The sequence below is a fragment of the Falco naumanni genome, chromosome 1, assembly GCF_017639655.2.
Source record: "Falco naumanni isolate bFalNau1 chromosome 1, bFalNau1.pat, whole genome shotgun sequence".
Classification (NCBI taxonomy): Eukaryota; Metazoa; Chordata; class Aves; order Falconiformes; family Falconidae; genus Falco; species Falco naumanni.
Window position 1 is genome coordinate 39,418,602 of NC_054054.1, and position 21,898 is coordinate 39,440,499.

Here is a 21,898-nt window from a genome sequence, read left to right on the forward strand (position 1 = left end):
CACCATGTCCTCCCCCGTGAGGGGTCACAGCCCCACAGCACTGCTGTGTTGCCACCCGCCATGAGGGGAGGTCCCAGCGGGAATGAACCTGTGTCACTGCCCAGAGCAAAGGCATGACCCTGCCTTGGGAGGGATGAACTTCCACTCCTCCTGCCCCAGCCTGTCCCTCAGCCCCATAAACGATGTCACCCCCACCCTGAGAAGGTGTAATTGACTGTGATCCCAAAGAAAAATCCCTGCTGACACCAAACCACCTTTCAGCTTGATCCTAAAAATCCCACCCGCTGCCAAGCCCCAGCATGTGCCCCCCAAGCTGCACAACCCAAGAGGCATCTTCAGCCAAGGACATGGAGGAGCTTCCTCCAAAAAGCACTGCCAGCCCTAGAGACACCCTTGGATATCAAGGTCTCAAGGTTTAACGCTGCCTCCCTTGGAAGCAGCCAGTTATTATTGTTGTTATTTTTTGTTGTGAAAACAATGCTGGAAGGGTCACATTCCCAGCCAGGCGTTATCAGGTGCAGCAGAGCTGTCCTTGCGCAGGAACCTGAGGCAGGGCAGGGATGAAGAGCAGGACTGAGAGCAGGCGATGCACACTGCTGTGGCTTTCTGCATTTGCTTTTGCTGTTTCATCTTCCAAGATATAAATATAACTACACTAATTGTATGAGCACACCTCGGGCTTCCCTCACTGCTGCTTGCTGAGGGTGAGCACTGCCAGTCTGAATATCCCAGTATCATCACTGAATTAAGTGAGAAAGGGATAAAAGAAATTCCCAAAACATGATGTACCACGACTGGATCAACACAGGAGGGGCAAGGAGAGCCTGGCAAAGACTTCGTTAGTTCACGTGAAGTTCACCAGCTCTCGCACATAATGCCTGCGGTTGCCAAACACGGTGCCGTGCAAGACCAGATGGATGTCACTTTGGATGTGCTAACACCAGCAAGGAAATCTGTCCTCTGACCGCAGTCACCATGGAGACATGGTAGAAGCTTTCTGAGGACCAAGAAGCAAAGATACACATCAGCGGTGGAAGGAAAGTGGATAAAAATAGGGTGATTTCTGAGTCCATCAGCCTGGCGCTGCCTTCCCTCGGGCTGGGTCAGGAGCTGTACGGGGGAGCACGGTGCATTTTGTGCCTGCCTCCCCCAGCTGCTCTGTGCTGCAGGCAAGGTCGGGCACCCATGGCAGCAGGCTGGTGCTTCCAGCACCGCAGCTTACAGGGGCGATCTCCCACGGCAAAACACCATGACAGCTGCTGCAAGGAGCAAATCATTTGTGATTTTAACTACTTTGGACTGCAGACTGTTGAAATGAGCTACCTGTGGCTACGGGAAATATATATAATGTGCTGCTCGATGTGTCATATGTACCCAGCTCTGGTGCAAAATCTGTAGATGCCATCAAAGCTAAGATTACTGTTTTCATTCAAATTAGCAGGAGCTTGTGCTGTTAGGGACTGAGCCAATATTCATGAAGTCAGCGGTAACCATTGCATTGTCTTCACTGAGCTTCAGAAACAGCATTAAACAGTGGCTGAAGAGTGAGAGGCTGGCAACAATCCTTAATGCTTTTCATTACAGGAGAAGAACTGCTACGAATGACAGCACTGCCAGGTTCAATCCCGAATGCTCAGTTAGGCAATGGTGTTACCACAAATAAGGATCTCAGAAAGAAGGTCTAGTTTTCTCTGGTATGAGGACACTGCTTAGTCCACTAGATTACAATAGAAGAGGTTTAGGCACAGAGATGGAAACTTAGAAATCAAGTAGTCATCAGATTCTGATGTCTTCAGTCTTACTTTAGTCTCACTCTCCTGCACCAGCAGAATGAGGACCGCTGTCTCAATGCCACAATGTAGCACTTCAGCAAGAAGAGGAGACCAGTGCATGGAACACGGTGTGACTCAGCCAGCAAGACCACATCCTGGAGAAAAGCAGAGCGTTCACCTCCACAAAGCAACATAGGAATATGCGATGAGGCACTGTAACAGTCTGTCTAAAAAGAAAAGTTAGGTTTTGAATGGAGTATAAATAAATATTTTTTAAAAAACTGTTCATCAGAATGTCGCATTTTTCTCACAAAGGCAAAAGCACCAAAGCCACTTCCATAGGTTCATAAATATCCACATCAAACGGGGATGGAAAGGGATATTGTTACCTTGCAGGAGGACCTTCTAAGGAGCACCAACCACAAATTTTCTATACATCAACTGGCTTCTAAAGCAACGGTGAAATCTGAGCATATTTTTAGGCAGAAAATTCAGTGCTTTTTTTGCCACCATAGAAAATCCCACCTGGCCTCTGACTTCAAATTCCAGCCGCAGATCTCTTTCTACCCTTCCTGGTAGAGTTAGAAGTCTTACCAAGTCTTTGGGGTTCACTTATGGTCCTGAGGTCTGGGATCAACCGACATCTTCCCTGATCACTTGAACATATCTAGTTCTTGGAGCCTTTCACTCTAAGGCACATTTTCTAGTAATTTACTCATTTATGCATTTTTTTTGCAAAAATTGCCATATTTCAAGAAGCAGACAGAGCAGTGCCTTTAGTAACAAGCCCAAATATAATCCATCTGCTCCTCCTCAATGTTGTGTTGGTACCACTGCTGGTACCATTAAGCAGTCCTGTCAGCCGCGGGGTCGTGCGGAGGCTGATGTTCAGCTGATTACCCACCGTCACCTTCAATTCTTTTCAGGCTGCTGCCACCTGGGATAAAATTTTCCGTTCTGTAAAAAAAGCTACATTCTTTGTCCCTGGACACATGGCATTTGGTCACCTTCGCATGAATATTCATTGCTTGCGTCTGGCTTATCGAGCAGTCTGGGACTTGCCCTTGTTATTTGCTACCACACAGGCTTTGTACCATTTGAAAGCCTGTCCTCAAGAAGTTTGTTTATTCTTACCAGTCACTGACATAAGCATGCTGAATTTGTATTGTTCTAATTTATTAATCAAATCATCATGCAGTACCAACACAAATGCATCAAAGTTGTCTGTTACCAGCTCATAATCTCGTTGAAAAATTGTATCGAGTTTGCCTGACAGATTCTATTTCCTTTAAAACCGTGCTGGCTGACATTAACTCTTTTACGTTCCCTTAATTTCCTACTAATGAAGTTCCATATAACTGTTTTTTATGGGACTGACAACAGCATGATGAAGCTTTAAAAGCTCTGCCTTTCAATTACTGACCTCTCATTAGTGTTTTCCAGTTCTCCAGAACTTCCCTAGTGTTCCAAAACTTCCTAAAAAATCAATGTAATGGGCCAGAAACCTCGAGCAGCCTTTCCCCAGCCTCGTGGGCAGGTCACCTGGGGCTTCTGGTTCAACAGCCTACCTCTGCCTGCAACCGCTCGGTCTCTTCCTCACTGCTGAAATAAAAAGTCATTGCCAACTGTCTACAAATTACTGTGGCACCTGGGATCTTCCCAATTCCAGGACCAGTCATAATTCTTCCATTTCACGACAGCAACACCACCATCAGAATTTCATGTTTGTTTGTTTTTTAAACTTAACAATCTCTTTCTTATTGTGCTTATTTTGGTTTTTCACATTGTGCTGTTACTTTGCTGAACTGTTTTCAACATCTTCTGGCTTCTCTGCTTCCTTACCCGCTCCCCACTCTGACCACTGGCTTCTTCCCTTCTGGTTGCCTCCATGCTCTTCTGACCACACCTACATTCAAATAACGACAGGCAGGCGTGGCACCAAGCTACTCTTATATTTGGTCTCACCAGTGTCATTCAGGAAAACACAGCAAAATGAAGGGGCTAGAAAACAGATCCAGGAATTAAAAGTAGAAAGAAAGGAACAAACAAGGCCAGATGCTGTTGAACTGGAAGACCAGCCTCCTGCAGGGACCTGTGGAACTCGTCCCGCATGCCGTTAGACACTCAAATAATCTCAAGCAAGCTTTCTGGGCAGGTCCCTTCTTCTGGGCCGTGGGCTGGAGTCCTGCAGCCCCTGTAGTTGCTTCCACACTCTCCTCCTGCATCCCTAGCCTCCGCCTTCTCCCCACCTCTCCCTTCTGCCTTCAGCAAACCCCTTTCTCAGCCAGGCTGGGTATCCACAGCGTTTGCTTTCTCATACCCCATCACTCGAGGCTGGACAAGGAAAGGCACACAGTGTTTCTAAAGCAACAAGAATGCTGCTGGTGCTGACTAAGCACACAAGTCAGCTGGTCCTGTTTGCTCTGGGTGTGCAGCAGCCGGGTTTCCTTCTTAAAGGCTGACCTTTAGCACCCTCCGCCTCACCCCCAGGGCTGAAAAAATCTCTGCTGCACAGAGAGGTGCCTGCATTTCATTTATCCCCCTCCCTCAGCTGCCTTCCGCCTTTTTGCCTCACAGTACCAACTCAAAGCACCCCCTGCGCTCCTGTGAAATGCAATCTCACCCTTTCCAGGGGGAAGAGCTCAGGACTTGGCTGCCCTTTTGCAGAGAGAAGGGGAAAGGGCTGCAGCTGGGATGGAGAGGCAGAGGAAGTGAGGATCCATGGGGAGCCGGCTGGCTGCTCCTCGTTCTATGGAGGGTGGGAGAAGCGCTGTCAGCAGCTGCTGCTTCTGAGAAGGGCCACAGCTCCCTCTGCACTGATTGCCACTATCCCACACACTTGGATGCCACCCACAGCAGCAGCAGCCAGCCTGGCTTGCCAGAGACTCAGTACAGTGATTCCATCGTGGCTCTTGGCCAGGTGCCCTTGCCTAGACCTGGTTCTACGTTGTGTGTTGCCCCCAGGTGCATTCATGTCCACATGTCAGTAACCACAATATAATCCGGTCTTCCACAATGTATTTACAGAGGATAAATCCATGTCTTCCAGCCACTAGGCTCTATGCCTAAAATCCTGTTTGGCTTTATATTTCAGGACTGAAATAAATATTTAAACCCCTCTGGTATTATCACACTATTCCCCAAACCCCTGTTTGGGACATACCTTGATGCTTCTAATTATGACTCTTGTTTTCTCATGCATTTTATTATACCTTTTTTTTCTGAATACAGACAGACTGAAACAGCAGCGAGTGGACTTCAGCCACCAAGTTTTGGCTTTCAGCCTTTGTGGAGGATTTTTCAGATCTGAGCTTCTGTTTTAATTAAATACAGGGATGGGGATCTCTGGTGGCAGTTCTGGGGTGAAGATCTTTGGGCAAGCTGCACTAGGATTCCTAAAGTCCTGCCAAAACCCACATGGCATCACATAGCTTCATGTAGGCAGGATTTGAAGACCAAGGAGATGGATCCCCATCTGAGGCTCGGAGCTGCTCTGTAGCTCCGGAATGTTTAGCTGAACCTGGGAAGCCCATGCTGGCAAAGAGCAGCACAGTGAAGGAATGGGCTGGTTTCCCTGTCTTTGTTTGGAAGCAGAAGGACAAACACATTCACCCTTTAGCCCGAGCAGTGCGTGATATATTTCTACTCCATGTACGTCAGGAAGTGGTTAGCACCATTGCAAGCACTGAGTTCTGCTCTCTGACACAGCTTGGGGCTGCCTGGCTCACCCATGACAGCAGCAGAAGGGGTCGTCATTTCTGAGTAGGAGGGAGACCCTTCCTCCTAGCCTGCAATGCAGGGAGATTTCCTCCCTGCACGTTCGCCTTCTCATCACAGACAGCTGCAGGAGTGAGGTTCCTGCTGTGCCGCTCAGCCTGTCCTCATTATCCTTGCTGCCGTGACACCCAGGCAGACAGCAGCCCCGCTGTATGGAGCAAAAGATCTGCTGGCATCCAAGGCATCTTGTCCTTAGGAGGTCACACAATTAGCTGCTGAACATGATGAGATCCCACAGTTGGGGTGGCCTTTGGTCTACTATAACAACAAGCAGAGCTCAGGAGCAAAACCACAGTTCTCCCTTCCAGCAGCCCATGGGTAGTCATGGCAATGATGACTACAGCCAGGGCCACCTTGTATGACTTCTAGCCCTGCCCTTCTTGGGTGGTAACGCCAGGCAGAAATACCCAGGGCTCTTCCTGAAAGCTATTGTTAACAGGCCTTTGCAGAAGGAATTTAGTGCTTCCCTTACAGTACGTGTGAGCCCTAGGAGTGTTATGGCAGCTGCTGCTTGTGAGCACCAGCTCCACAGCGTTGCCATCACCCCTGCAGCACACCGGGTGAGTTTTCACCTCTGGAAGCCCTTCTGCCTTCCCCTGGATTTGTGGGAGCCATGTTATAGCCATCAGAAGCTGCTGAGAGCATTGCAAACACACCCGCACAATAGCTCAGTGCCACCAGGACCCATGCCACAACAACAAAGTAGCTTGGGTGGCTTCTCCAGATAAATTCAATAGATACAATCGCATATGATGGATAATTTGGGCAATTTTGATAATACGCCAGTAGGTATTTAAAATCAGCAGCACCAAGAGAATTTGTACCCCTCTGCCACTTCTTTGCTGGCTTACACACACGACTCTCCTTCTCCCTTCAGTGTGCTGCCCAGGAGCCGAGCCCCCAGGCCCCCCCCCCCTCCTCCCGGGGACCCCGGGCTCAGGGGGTGCCCGCAGCTCCCTCCAGATTTTAAATGCCGCTGACACCTAGTGCTGGTTCTCTCAACTACAGCCTGAGCTGCAGAGGAAGCCCTAGCCCGATGGATGAAGAGCCAAGGGGTTTGTGGTGTGCCTGATTTTGTGATGCTCACTCTTCTGGATCCGACTTCACCTGCCTCCCGCTTTGTGAAGGTGAAGAGGTGCCTTCACTGTGTTGTCCCTGCACAGGACACTGCCACAGGGTCTGTCTACATCAGCTGCAGAGCTGTGCAGCAACAGCAAATCCTACAGGAACTAGGATGGTACTCGGGGCCCAGTGTCCCCGCTGCACACAGGGTCGGAGGGAAGCAGAGCATCTTCCTTCTTTTAAGAGAATGACCATTGCTCTCACTGGTTCTGGTACACCTCTATTCATTTTCCTGACTAATATCCTGGAAAGAATTCAAACTCTCCTGTTGCCAGAGCGTGGTCCTGACATGCAGGCTGAGACCCTGGCTGAGCAGCTCCCAGCACCCCAGGAGGGGCTGTGTCAGCCTGCTCATCCTCCAACAGCTACACACTCACCCAGGGATGAGGTGATGCTCATATTCCTTGGGGGAAAAATCATCCCTGGACCAGCCCCACCAGTCCCATGTGCCTTCCCCTTACATTCATCCAATGCTGCTCAGGCAAAGCCTGTGTCACTAGCTAGGGAAGGTGTCCCTGTGGTGGAGTCACATCCATACAACAGCTCACCTTCCAGAGCTTTCCCAGTTCTACCACCTTCGCAGCCTACCTTACATCACTTCTGAAAACCCAGTGATGACCTTTCTACACACAGCCCTTCCCACTCTTCCTTACACCATGCATTAGATGCTTCTATACAGTATTTCTTGATGTACTATTCAAATCCCCAGCCAACAGCAACCATTTATGTTTTAAAACATACTCTCTTGAGAGAGCTCCAGAGCAGTCCAACCAAAATGCAATTTTGTTCCTAGTTCCTAGCAATTACACCAAAATTGTATTCCACTAAATGCCCTTTTCCAATATTAATTTTTGCAGCCCTCCTCTGCTCAGATAACAGCTGCCATTTCTGGAGTCTTTCTTCCATGAGGAAACTTTCTTTCTGGGAACTATCCCTGCAGTCCTATGGCTGGTGCTGGATGATGGATGAGGAGAGGAGCTAGCAAGCTGCAAAAACACCGATATAGAAAGGCAGGCAGGAAAAAAATCAGAAGAAAAAAGAAAAGAAAAGAAAAATGCCAGGGCAGTATCTACACCCTTCACTGGATTTGGCCCTTAGTCCAGGTCTCCTGATGCTAAGTTCCCTACCCTTACTGCAAACCATCTCCTTTTCTCCCCAAGGTGCTCTGGCAGCAGCACTTCCAGGGTGCTTGGAGGAAGGATAAGAAGAGTGCTGGTACTTCTTGTCTCTGAAGACGTAAAATATGAGACTGCAGCAGGCCCTGAAATTGCTGAGCAATGCTTAGGATTGAGCGTTCCCCAAGAAAAGTGAAATTGCCACCATCAGCATGATTATATCAAATTAAAATCAGAGGGCTGGAATACCTCTGCTGTGGGGAAGGGCTGGGAGAGTTGGGGTGTTCAGCCCGGAGAAGGGAAGGCTGCAGGGAGACCTTTAGAGCACCTCCCAGTGCCTAAACAGGCTACAAGAAAGCTGGAGAGGGGCTTTTCACAAGGGCATGTAGTGGTTGGCCATTAGGGGATGATTTTAAACTGAAAGAGGGGAGATGTAGATTAGGTATTAGGAAGACATTCTTCCCTGTGAGGGTGGCGAGGAGCTGGCACAGGCTGCCCAGAGCAGCTGTGGATGCCCCATCCCTGGCAGTGTCCCAGGCCAGGCTGGATGGGGCTTGGAGCAACCTGGGCTGGTGGGAGGTGTCCCTGCCCATGGCAGGGGGGTGGGACTGGGTGGGCTTTAAGGTCCCTTCCAACCCAAACCATTCTAGGATCCTAAAATCCAGTGGAAGAAGCAAACTGCTGTCAGGGGAGCCAGAAAGCATCTGGTATAAGAACACAGAAACACCAGGGAATGAAGCTTAACCTCTATAACTAGGCAGGCAGAGATCCTGACATCATACTGACCATCACCAAGCTGCTTACAGAGCATCTCCACCATGCACAGTGTCCATCACGCGACAGAGGAATATGTCTTGGATACAGTCTTAGCAATTTTGGTCATAAATCAGATTTTGCTGACAGGTCAGAATCTTCTTGTTTTCTTCTTGTTGTTTTCTTCTCTTGTTTTCAGCACACAGCACGCCACCCTACAAGCCGCTCACCTGAGGTCAGGAGATGCCCTTTGCAGCATAAAGCAACATTCAACAAATCCTTAACATGACTGACTTAAAAAGCAAGTCAGGGACTGAAAAGACAGCTGATCTGAGGGGGATATTTCATAGCTTTCATGGGTTATGGAAATTTATTTCCCTATTATATCAACCAGTCTTCATAGTTTGAAAGTGCCTTGACTTCATTAATATATATATGAGTTCACATGATACATTACAATGTGATTAAGTAGTGGAATTTTACTGGAGATTTTGGTATTGCTCATACTTAGGTAAAACAAACTGAAAGGCAGCCCAGCCATGGAAATAAGGAGTTTGTTTTTTGGAAGCTTAGAGCTGTCCATGAAAGCTAAAGGATTCCTCGGGACATCCAAGGTAAGGCCAACATCCCAGCCCCTCTGACACATCTCTGAAACCCTCCCATCATCATCTGGCATCAACCATATCAGGGTGCTCCAGTTTGGCTGTGGCACTCATCTTCCAGTATAAATCAATATTCACACCACTCATCACTGGTCTCCAGTTGGACATCGAGGTGTTGACTGCAAGTCTTTGTGTGTGACTATCCTGCCAATTATTTATCTGCTGTGTAGCCTGCCTGTCAAATCTACGTCTCTCCAGTTTAGAGACAAGAATGTCATTTGGGACAGTGTCACAGGCTTTGCACAACTCCAGGTAGATGGTGTCAGTTGCTCTTCCCTCATTCACCAACACTGTAACCCTGTCATAGAAGGCCACCAAATTTGTCAGGCACAATTTGCCCGTAGTGAAGCTATGCTGGCTGTTACCAATCACCTCCTACTGGGCACAGAGGTGAGATTGACTGGTCTGTAACCTCCCAGGTCTTTCTTATTTCCCTTTTTAAAAACAGGGATTATGTTTCCCTGTGGCGACCTCACCGGACTGCCGCGACTTCTCAAATATGACTGATAGTGGCTTAGCCACTTCATCTGCCCATTCCCTCAGGACACATGGATGCACTGCATCAGGTCCCATGAACCTGTGCACCTTCAGGTTCCTTAGATGGTCTCAAACCTGATCTTCTCATACAGTGGGCAGTTCCTCATTCTCCCAGTCCCTGCCTTTGCCTTCTGCAACTCGGGCTGTATGGCCGGAGCACTTGCTGGTGAAGACCGAGGCAAAAAAGTCATTAACTCAGCTTTCTCCATATCCTGGTAACCAGGTCTCCCCTTTCCTTCTGGAGAGGGCCCATGTTTCCCCTATATTCCTTTTATCACCAACGTACCTATAAAAGCTTCTCCTGTTGCTCTGGACGTCCAAGTCTACCCACCCAAGGTCAAGGCAGACACCACACCGGCAAAACGCAGAATCTGGCCTCCATAAATGATGTGTCTGAGCCAGAAGAGCAAACACAGCAGTGGGACTTCCCCAAGGAGCAGGCGGCAAGAGAAAAGGTAACGAGTTTTTGTTCTTTTCCTACAGGCGGCTGTAGCTGCCAGGGCTCAGGTACCTCCAGAGGTTATGTGGTATTGCAGGGCAGCTGTGCGAAAGCAGCACCATGAGTGCAGGAAATCATTTTGCCGAGGCTGCAATGACAAGTAGCCAAAAAGATGCATCACATCATCCTCAGCTTGCCTAAATATGGACAGTGCAAGGTGCATCCTTAGCGAAGTCTGTTTTTTTACCAAGGAGCACAAAGGACAGAATGCAACATTGGGAGGAATCTTATGGATTTATAATTTCTCTGCAGGTCGACACTCCAGTGCCAGCGCTGGGCTGGTTTGGTCACCAGTTCCTCCCTCTGATTTTTAATTTTTAGTGAATATTAGCACAAGAAGCATCCATTAGCTAGAAAAACCTGCTTCCCAGACCCTCACTCCTACTTCTACACCCTTTGGTGTAGCCTGGTAGCAGGTTGGATGGAAGAAATGGTCTGCTGGAAGGGAAATCCAGTGAAATAATAGTTATTTCCAGCTGGCCCAGTTCCGTGTTGAGCACAGCTAGGTGGGACAGGATGCAGTGCCTGGCTGGGAACCGGGGCAAGAAGCACGAGGGATACAGGAGACTGGAGCTGCCAAAATAGGAAGGGGGCAACTTGCAGCCACTAAAGCAAGTTCTGCCATCAAGAAGCCACTTGTGGAAAAAATACACATTTGCTTTTTTTTTTTTTTTTTTTTTTTTTGCTGATGATCTGAGATTTTACTGAACATGTAAGGTTTACTTTAGCAAAACAAATATCACTCTTGGGTTTTTGTCACACCATGATTTTTTAATGCTTTATTAGAACACTGGAGGGTTTCAGCCCGGTCTGTGAGTGCTTAATAGAGTGAAACACCGCTTCCCTACCTGCTCACGCACCAGGGGGGCCATCTGTCCTCAGGATTTAACAGCTGTGAAACCAAGCCCAACTGCCAGCTAATTCCACGCAAACCAGGTACTCCTTGCAAAAACCCTCTTTGAAATCTGTCCGCCTTCAAGGACAAAATTACTTATTTTTTTAAAAAGCCTTTTAGGACTTTTGAGGATCAGACAGTGCTTTCGCTACCCAATAAAAAACTGCTGCCGAGTGCCAAAAATAGCGATCACAGAGGAAAAAGGTGTGCGAAGGCTTTGTAATGGTTCGGTTCGGGCCAGGGGGAAAGCGGCCAGGGTGAACACGGCCATGGTGGCTGGTGGCAAAGTACCAAGGCTGCGGGAGGCGCGAAGCGGGAATTTACAGCCGCGCTGGTAAAAAATGTATTGGAAAAAGAAAAGTTAAAAAATGTGTTGAAAAATGTATTGGAAAATGCATTGGATAAAAAAGGATTGGAGCAAAGCACAAGCACTGTCGCCTGACCCCAGCTCTCGCCCGCCCGCGGGAGCAGGCGACGCCTTGGCGCGGCCGGAAGGGGGCGCGCCGCTCTGCCTACGCCCACCCGGTACGTCGGCATGCCGAGGCGACGGCGGCGACCAATCGGAGGCTGGCGGCGGTGCCGGCGCGTTCGGAACGGCCATTCACGAAGCGGCGGGAGGAGGTTATGAATGGGGCGGAGGAGGCGGGGAGGGGCGTTCCCACGGCCGCCTGCGCTCGGGGCCGGGATGGAGCCGGGAGCGGGGCCCGGGCGCTGGCCCGCAGCCGCCTGCGTGCTGACCGGCGCTTCCCGGGGCTTCGGGCGCAGCCTGGCGCGGCTGCTGGCCCCGCGGCTGGGCTCGGGCTCGGTGCTGCTGCTGCTGGCGCGCTCGGCGGAGGCCCTGGCCGAGCTGGCGGCCGAGCTGCGGGGCGGTAGCGGTAGCGGGCTGCGGGTGGAGTGCGTGGCCGCCGACCTGGGCTGCCCGCAGGGGCTGCGGCGGGCGATGGCTGCCCTGCGGGAGGTGCTGCCCGCTGCTCCGTACGGCCGCCTGCTCCTCATCAACAACGCCGGTAAGGGCCTGCTCCCCCCGGGACTCAGTCCCGCCGAGCCCTCCCTCGCTGCACAGCGGCTGAGACGGGGCTTCACCGGGGCTTCGGGTGCCGATAAATAACCGCGGGAGCAGCAGGGATGTCACCTTGTCCGCGTTTTATTTTGTTAATGTAACAAATGCGGGAGCAGGTTGCAAGGTTTTAGCCATTGCTGATGGCAGAGGAGCCGCTGGCCACCACCCCCTTGCTGCTCTGCTCTCCGGGTGCAAGCCATCAGAAAAACTTCTAGCCCTGCCTTCTGGAGCTTGGCTTGCCATCTTTAATTCCTGTTCGCCTTTTTTCACCCATTACCACTGTAAACAAGACCATGCATTCCCAGCAGACAATAGGTGCCACAGGAGCGAGGTCCTTTGCCGACTTGGTTGCGAAAGCAGAGGTCATGTGGTGACCCGCGGGGACATTGTACTTCAGGCTGGAGGTTGGGAGGTGTTTTTTGGCAGAGGATTGGCAGGTCTATATCCTGTGTCACCGCTGCTGGTGCAGCAGGTGACCCGAAGGTGCTGAGCAGAGCTGGGCGGTGCTGAGCTCCTCACTATGCTGTGACACCCTGATAGGGCTGAGCCAGCAGAACTGCAGGCTTGTGTCTGTAATAGTGTTGCATGTGGAAATGTAGGAGAAAAAGGGATCTGCTGTGCTGTTGAACCCATCTTTGATTACTCTTGACTCATGTATCCTTACTTCCTAGGCTCCCTGGGAGACATCTCCAAATCCTTTCTTGATCTCACTGACCCAGATGAGATCAACAGTTACTTTGCCTTCAATGTCACCTCGGCGCTTTGCCTCACCTCCGCTGCCCTGCAAGCCTTCGGGAAGAGGCCTGGCTCAAGCAGGACGGTGGTGAACATCTCCTCGCTCTGTGCCATCAAGCCCTTCAAGAACTGGGCACTGTACTGCAGCGGGAAGGCTTCCCGGGACATGATGTTCCAGGTGCTGGCACTCGAGGAGCCTGATGTCCGTGTGCTTAACTATGCCCCAGGTGAGGAGAGGAGCTCATGGATTGCTATTCGTTTTCTCCTGGCTTTGTGGATAAAAGGTTCTTGCAGCCAAGCCAGGTACAAGAGGAAAATGAGTCCCAGACTTTGCTTACTCCCCATGTGATTTCTTTTTTGTTGCTCTTTCCCCAGGTCCTTTAGATACGGACATGCAGCTCTTGGCCCGGACTAAGACTGGCGACCCCGAGATGCGTCAGTATTTCCAAAGCCTGCAGGAGAGCAGGCAGCTGATAGACTGCACTGTGTCGGCCCAGAAGCTGGTGAATCTCCTGGAGGAGGACACCTTCCGCTCCGGTGCCCATGTGGATTTCTACAACATCTGAGTTAATCTCACCTCTGTCTTTGCTTTCCTGCTTTGCTTTCTGCTGAGCCATGTCTTGGGTGCCTCCAGCATGTTTGGTGACCTTGTGTAGTCCCGTGCAGCTTTCAAGAGAAGACCTCTGGGTGCCTTATAAATACTCTTAGTGCCCCAATGGGGATGAGAGGCAGTACCCTCCTGGGTACCTGCTGACAGGAGCAGGGATTTCTTAGTGGCTGGGTATGGGGCAGAAGAGGTGGCTTTCCCAAGTGAACGGGCATAGAGGCTTAAAGCTGTCCTGCGCAGGAGGGTGTGTGAGCCAAGGAGCTACCAAGGCACACCAGGCCAAGTCAGAAAGCTATCCCAGAAGGTCTTAAAGAAGCCAACAGCAGCGTTAGAGCTGAGTGTCCCTGTGTCTGTCCCCTTTGTTCCACAGAGGCTATGTGCTCAGCACCTGGGAAAGTCACCAAAGGGCAAAAGAGCCATTCCCAGGGCTGGAGGTGGTGGCTGGCACCCAAACCCAGACTCTGCCCCCCATCTCACCAGTGGCTTGTCCAGAAGCTCCTGCAATTCTGGGATTATCTTTGTGCAAGTTTTGTTTATTAAGATGTGGAGCAAAGCTTGTGCTTGTGGCTTTTGCACAAAGGTAATCACCAGGAGAGGGAGCTGCCCATGGAGGAGATGTGAATTTTGGGCGCCTGGCTGGGATCACCAGCTTACATGAACCCGTGCACAAGTGCAGCACGGGTTAGCACACATCTGAGGTGCAACCCTGAGTTCACGCAGTGTTCCTATTTGCACATTCTGGGTCCAAGCCTGGATCTGGGGCTTCAGCCCCTACTGGGCTGTTCTTTTAATTGTTTGTGGGTTTTTATTGTCATTTTTTCATCAGGTTCCAGGAGGCACAGGCACTTATAGACTAGCTTTTCTAGAAAGCAGCTGATATGCAGTGTGTGTTGGTGGAGGAGAGCCGCTCTGAAGCACAGCGGCATCCCCTGTGTGCCCTGGAAATGCCCAATGTCCCTCTGTGCTCAGTGACAGCAACCTTCCTGCAGTCTTCTGTCCCACCCTGTATTTCAAGTTTTGTCCACCTGGATCTACAGTCATTAAAACTTTCGCATCTGGTCTGGGTCTTCTGATACATCTTTAAAAGTAGATAAATTTGGCGGAGGGTGAGGGAGATCCTGGGTTAAGCACTGTCTTCATCCAGCGGTGGCCTCCTGGAGTCCTGTTCTTCCATCTCTGAGCCATTTCATTAATTCTGTGTTAACTTAATCCTGTCAAGCTCAAAAAAAACTTCTCTCCAGCTAGTCTGTTGCTTGGTTTCATCTTCCCTCTATGCCTGTGAAACTCATAATTAGCAAAAACCCCTCTGCTGCTTGCTGTGCTGGCAACAGGGTTGTTTTTCTAGGGTTTGATGCCTGGTGGTGTTTTATGTGGTCTGTGAAACCTGGATGGACCTGCTGCTGCTAAAAATCACATTTCTTCACTCTGCATCTATATGGGTTTGTCTCATCCCGTCTTGGGCAGAAATAATTTTCTGGGATTTGGTGCTCTGTAAAAAAAACCTTAAGTGCTCAGAGCTGGGCATCCCCAAGTCCTGCCATTACAGGACTGTGGGCTGAAGGCAGGTAAGCCCCCATCAGAAGGGCTTAAGGAGCCCTATATTGCAGAAGAAGGTGGGAGGGTGCTGAGGGACAGGGCTGCTCTGGCCACAGGGATGATTTGGTACCAGCCAAGTAGGAGATGCAGATGGGTTCTTCAAGGTAAGACATAAAAACCAGGGTACCCAAGGGGGAGGATTATTTTGGGGCTGTGCATACTCACTTGAGATCTGACCGTGCTCCAGTGGCTGGGGGTGGGTATCAGCAACTGTGTCTTCCTGGAGCATCTGCGTGAGGGGTTGTGGCATCGTAGAGGTTCCACTTGGAACCAGGCACTTCTCCAACCCAAACCTGTCTCCCAAGAGAGGATACATAGGCAGGGAATGCTGACTTTAAATAGCGAGGTGCTTATGTCCTGCTGCACGCAATGTTAATGAAATCATTAACAAAACACTGGATTTGTTTCATAGAATGGTTTGAGTTGGAAGGGACCTGAAAGATCACCTAGTTCGAGACCCTTGCCACGGGCAGGGACACCTCCCACCAGCCCAGGTTGCTCCAAGCCCCGTCCAGCCTGGCCTGGGACACTGCCAGGGATGGGGCATCCACAGCTGCTCTGGGCAGCCTGTGCCAGCGCCTCACCACCCTCACAGGGAAGAATGTCTTCCTAATAGCTAATCTAAATGTCCCCCCTTTTAGTTTAAAATCATCCCCCCTTGGTCCAACCACTGCAGGCCCCTGTAAAAAGCCCCTCTCCAGCTTTCTTGCAGCCCCTTTAGGCACTGGGAGGTGCTCTGAGGTCTCCCCGCAGCCTTCCCTTCTCCAGGTTGAACCCCCCCAACAGCCTGTCCCCACAGCAGAGCTGCTCCAGCCTCTGACCATCTTTGTGGCCTCTCACCCTGCTCTAACAGGTCCACGCCTGTCTTGTGCTGGGACCTGGGGCACTCTGCTTCATTTTCTCTCTCCCTTGTTGCCCAGGGAGCAGCAGGAGCAAAAATCAGTCTTGGTGTCCCTATCCCTTCAACTGGGAAACTCTACATCTGTTCAATGAGCAAACCTACTGCAAACATCAAGCACATTCTAGGTGTGAATCCTACAGCTGCGGTGATGTCCTGTGGCTCACGCTGCTGAATTTTGCTGGTGAAGCAACCACATGCTTGCAGTTCCATGGAGCAAGTTTTTCTTTAGCCATTGGGCACTTCATATTTTGTCCCCAAGTTGTCTCCTGGATTTTTTAACTTTTAGGGGTTTCAGCCCCTTGGATTCACTGTGCATGCATTTAGATGTTCAGTATTGCTCTGTAATCCCAGGGATGCGGTTAGTTTTTGGCTCCCGTTCCAGGAGCAGAGCTTTGCCCAGGGAGAAATACCAGTGATGCTTTCAGGGCAGCCCCCGGGTACCAGCATCCCCTGCCCAGGGACCGTGCCCAGTTCCTGTCCTCCGTGGGTCCATCCAACACCTGTGCACCCATGGGCACTGTGAGATGCAGTGGCAAAATGATCCAAGTATTTTTCTTCCTTTTCCTATCATTTTCTCTGACCAGCTGAGGGCGTGCCGAGACCGGGTAACGGACACCAGCCCGAGCAGAGAATCCGGAGGGTCAGACAGCTTCAGTGTCCCTGGAAAAGCGACGGGCCGTTGGGTGGGACGAGAGGGACGCAGGCTCAGGCTCCCTCCTGCCTCTGCACTGCCTCATCACAGGTCCCTGTGGCAACTTTTTTTTTTTTTTAATTAGGACTCCATGTCCTGGAGCCATGGGACCATGCCAGAAGCTCAACTAGGAGAAAAAGGAGTCGTTAAAAAAAGGTTTTGAGGTTTCCCAGTTTCAGAGACAGGAGCTCACAGCTCACCTGGCAAAGTGTATGCGATGAGACTAACATGCTCGGCCCTATGGGGACCCCCAGTATTTGGGCAGTGCTCCCCTGCGGGCTAAGGAAGAGCCCTGTGGCTGCAGGGAGGCACCCTGAAAGCAGCTGTCATCACCTCCTTCCCAGACAGGACCCACAGGCTCAGTTCTCCCTGAAGGGGCTGAAGTGGGGCTTGGCAAACCCAAACTCCTGCATGGAGCATCCCTCCAAGCGGCTCTGCTCCCTCTCCAGCTCCCCACCCCCTGCCTGCCTTCCCACTCTGCCTCCTGCAGCAAAATACTCTGTAGGGCATTTTATCACTTCCCCCCCCCTTTTTTTCCCCTTTGCTTTCTTCTGCCCACACCATCCCTGTGGCAGAGTGCTGGGGGTTGTGGCAGCCCCAGGAAGGGCTGTCCACTCCTGCTCTCCTAGTGTGTGGCTGTAGGAGCTCCCACGGGCCTGCCCGTCCCCCCATCCCCTCTTTGCTCTGAGCTCACATATTTCAAAGAAAAGCAATTTACCTGCTGCCGTGGGGTAAAGCAGCGGGACGGACATGCTGCCGGCGCTGGGCCCTTCCCCACTGCAGTGATTTCGGTGGTGGCTGGATCCTGGTGAGGGTGTGATGTCTCCCTGAGCCCTGGGAAACAGAGAGAAGCAAAACTGGAGCGTGAGCTGTGCAGATGGCCCCCTCCCCCCGTAAAGTGCTGCAGAAAACCCCTGTGATGGCCTCGATAGCAGATTGGGGGAGAAGGGGAGCGTGTGTGTGATGCTTAGGGGTGACACCACCTGAGCAACTGGTCCCAGGTCCCCAGGGGACTCTCCGCAGCCCACTCCCCATGCCGGGGAGACACTGCAGCCTTTGTGTCCATGGTGAAATGCAGGGAGCTGGGTTATGGAAGGAGTCAAAGTCACTGCTGGGGTTTTGTTTCCATATGTGTGACCAGGTCCCTGGGACAGCAGTGAGGGTGAGTCTCCTAAATTCCCCTCAAAGCCTCCCAAATTAAAACCAGCGTGCACCCAACGACCTCTCAAATCTCAGCCGCTGCCCTGGGCTGCCCCTGGCTCAGCGGAGGGATAGGCTGCAGCCAGGTTCCTCTGCCCCTTATTAAAAGTTTCTCAGCAGAGGGAAGAAGACGACCTTTATTTTCCCATCTGGTGACCAGAAATGCTGAGTAGGGGCCTTTCAGCCAGGACTCTGAGTGCCCAGCGAGCTTCTTGTTCGCAAACAAGCAGTCACCTCTGGCCAAGGGGCCAAAGGTAAATGAGCTGTTCCTCCAGCAAAGGTGCTCCCAGCGGGGTAAAAGGTCTGGTGGTGCCTACGCTTCCCACCCAGGGACTCCCATCTTGCAAGCAGAGACGCCTGAGTGTGTCCACGCTGACAGCTGACCAGCCATCCCAAAGCTTCCCACCTCTCTGTGTGACAAGTCAGGAGCTTTGCAGGGTCTTCTGGGGGCTGTGGCTGGGGTTTGGTGGACACTCACCAAGCCTGAGAGGGTTAGAACAACGAACACCTTTCTGCTGAGCCGGCACGTTTCTCTCCGACTTTTCTCCCTGAGACTGAAGACTTGCTTGCACATCCTCCTGCTCGTAACTGCCCTCCTCATTCTCAGCCCACTAACCTGCTTTTATTCCTCTCCCTTCTACACTGTCCCTGGTTTTGGTGGCCTTAGCAAGGAGAAGAAACAGCTCCAGGCTGGCCATGTCCCCCGGCACAGCCATTTAATGAATAATGAGGGACCCACTGGTCCAGCAAGGAGAGATGACAGATTAACCCAGTTTAGAGCCAAAGAGCAGCGGGTTTGCTGGTAAACTGTCCTGTTCCTGTGAGCTTCAAATGCCTTTAATGAGTTATTATTTAGTTGGCTATAGAGGTTAATGGGGGGACATTGCAGAAATGATCTGTGATTAATTAAACCATCTTTATCCGTCACGGGCAGAGCAGCTGGACTCACTGGGCTGGGCACTAAGCTGGGACCAGTGCTGGATCCCCAGCTTCAGTGCTGCTCCCAGCACTGCCCTGCACACACTGAATTCACCGGTGACTGAACCAGGCCCTGCAGACCAACGGCCACCTCCACCCCAGTGGGAAAGAGCTGCCAGGAATAGGAGGCTCTCCCTGTTTTTTTACGCAGCACCCCAAAACCAGACCTTGTCCGTTTGCTGCCGGCCCATGTGGGATGCAGCTGGGTGCATTTCCAGTCTCCCAAATATTGAGTGCCAAGCCAGAGGCAGGCTGTGCCTGAGCTGCTCCCGTGGATCCCCTGGGATTTGGGGATACCATCCAGTCCCAACACTGGCTGCTCTCTGTCCCCTTGCCTTCAGCAAAGCCGCTGGTTCAGATCAGTGCATTCACCCTCCTCCACCACGGCCCATCCTGTGCCATGTCTGCAGCCCATCATCCTTCACCCAGCCCTGAAACCCTCCCGGGCTGATGGTTCAGCCCTTCCCCAAGCACCCGGTAATGCCAGTGGATCCCTGTCCTTCCCATTAGGATGCTGGCAGGCTCTGCCAGATCCTCAGTGCTGGCTTTAGACCAGGAAGGGCAAGCTAGGCATGCCACTCTCATCAGTCCCAGCACCGCATCCCCTGCGGGATCCCATGGGAAACCCAGAGAATCTCTGTCCTTAGGAATCTCCCACCACCCAGCCACCAGCGTGGCCTCACCCTGCCCATGCCACCTCCAACAGAGCTACCGCCAAGGCACTGCGGCGAGGCCGGGAGCCGCATTCACATTCCTGCCGCGAGCACACTTGTCAGCCGAGCTGTCAGCCGCTCCCGTAATAGGGCCACAGCGGTCACTCGTGTTGGGAGTAAACACAGCCGAATCTGAGAAAACAAGAGCAGAGCAGAGCCTGGGTGCTTCCAGCAAGGCTGTGAAGTATCAGCACATTTTGGGGGCGGGATGCCCAGCCTCCTTTCTGCTTCCCCATAACCCCTCACCATAAACCCCAAAACCCCCCTGGGAAGGATGCTCGGTGGCAGTCTCCAGCATCACAGGGGTACTAGGATGCGGTCAGCAGCTCCCAGACTGAGACACTGGGGGTCTGGGATTAAAAAATAGGTTGTTTAGTGGCATTGAAGCTGGTGCATGGGATAGGTGGGGACAGCCCTGGCCTGGAGCTGCTCTGGGACACAAGGTGGTGGGAGCTGCAGATTGGTGATTTCTAGCAGAAGCCCACTCCCACCTTTGGCTGGAGGAAGAGCACTTTTTTCCCTTTGGGTTTTTTTTTACTAAAAAAATGGCATTTTGCACATGCTAGAGCTGCCCTGAACCTGAGGAACCAGTTTGGAGAGAGGGTCGAGCTTCCTTGCCACCCTCTGGCCAGCATCCCCCAGGGTACCTCCAGCTACCTCCACCCGTGTCACCAACGCTGGAGGGGACATCTCGGCTGGGTGGGATAGATCCAGGCTCCATGCTAGCCCCTGACATGCACCACAGGGAGGGTCAGGGGGTGTTTGCGTGGGGGTCTGGGGACAACGAGGAGGAGGAGGAACAGCCTCGGGAATAATTACCGCTGGCTTATTCGTTTTGTGCTATTCCTCCAACTCCTAAACCCTCCCCACAACAAAGAGGCGGCTGGCCTGAAAAGCCAAGGATTTAGGACAAAGAAGGGAGCAGGGCGGCCGAGGGCATGGTGCAGCTGTGGGCAGCGCGGGATGCAGACCGTGCCATGCCAGGGCCGTGCGGGGATGCCTGTTGCGTGGTGCCAAGCGCTCCATCCCTAACTCTTCACATTTAGGGAAAGCTTCTTTCCCCCTGCTCCAGCCCGACAACTTCCCGGTGCCCGGCACAGTTTCTTCACATCTAGGAACCCTAAAAAACTGAAAATAACATGAAATATTTTCTCTATGCGGGGAGGGGAGCAGGCGGCTATTATCCTCATCCAAACCAAACCTGAAATGTTGGGGTCACTCCGCCTTTGAAATCTCCCGCGGCCTTTCTTCCCATTAAACCATCTCCCAGCTCAGCTCAGAAGTTTCTTCCCCACCCCTCACCCCCCCCCCTTTTTTTTAATTTAATAATAAAGCATCTCAGATCTCTGAGTTGCAACTCATCTCACACCTAAGCGAGATTGCGTTTTGCACAAGCCTTTCAGCTGTTTTCTCAATCTCTCCTCTGTCTCATTCTCAATTCAGGCAGTTGCTATAGGTATGTTTTAATCCCCAGCATGGTAGATTTTAATTAGTCTTTGTACAGATGGCCAATTAACATTCATTACTTTTGCCTTGAGCGATTAATTATGAGTTTGGATAGAATGGGAGATGGAGACAGGAAAGATGGGCAGGTGAATAAAAAAAGGGATTTTAATCAGAGTTTGGGATTTTTTTTTCCTTGTTATTTATATATATACACACACACGCAGAAAGAGGAGGGAAAGGAAAAGTAGCAACACAGTGTGAGTTACGCTCCCACTGAACTGTGTCCAGTCCCGGAGCCGTGGGGATGGGCTCCAATGGATTCTCCAGCCAGCAACACTGCGGGACTCGGGAGCGATGGCCCAGCCAAGCCCCCTTGCAGGGATGGGGAAACTGAGGCAGGGAGTGCGGGGGTGTCATGAGCTGCCCGAGCACAGATGGGCACACGGTCTGGAAATCAGCACACCAAGCTGGATTCGGGCACCTGGGCATCATGGTTTTGGGATTCTAATGGTACTGGGGTGGTAGGGACAGCAGAGGCGCGGGAACACGCTGCCACCTTCTCCTGGATGAACCCACAGAGCGATGTGCAGGATAGGGCTCGTAATCCTCCCCACACAACACCCGTTGACACGTCGCTAATTCTTCCTAATTGATTTTTCATGCTGGCGGGAGGGAGACGGTGACATCCAACAACAGAGCCCTGATGTCGCGGCTTTCTCCTCCATGAAAGGGGCCGGCACCCTCCCCCCGGAGCCGACATACTTCTCCCTGGCCTGGGTAGCCATGGTGAGACGTTGCCCAAATCCTTTCACCGCCACCGCCGTGCCGCTGGAGGCTGG

At 51.6% G+C, this 21,898-nt stretch overlaps 1 protein-coding gene across 1 annotated transcript; it reads left to right on the forward strand.

Annotated features, from left to right (window-relative positions):
- Positions 1–11,789: 11,789 nt before the first annotated feature.
- SPR (sepiapterin reductase) lies at positions 11,790–14,964 on the forward strand. The gene is made up of 3 exons (XM_040590582.1): positions 11,790–12,139; positions 12,864–13,154; positions 13,303–14,964. The coding sequence occupies exons 1-3, from the start codon at positions 11,818–11,820 to the stop codon at positions 13,491–13,493; spliced, it is 804 nt and encodes a 267-aa protein (XP_040446516.1). The 5' UTR covers positions 11,790–11,817; the 3' UTR covers positions 13,494–14,964.
- Positions 14,965–21,898: the final 6,934 nt, after the last annotated feature.

Coding starts and splice junctions, on each gene's coding strand:
- SPR (XM_040590582.1), top strand. CDS start 11,818: ATGGAGCCGGGAGCGGGGCCCGGGCGCTGGCCCGCAGCCGCCTGCGTG. Junction 12,140..12,863: donor GCTCCTCATCAACAACGCCG/GTAAGGGCCTGC, acceptor CTTACTTCCTAG/GCTCCCTGGGAGACATCTCC. Junction 13,155..13,302: donor TGTGCTTAACTATGCCCCAG/GTGAGGAGAGGA, acceptor CTCTTTCCCCAG/GTCCTTTAGATACGGACATG.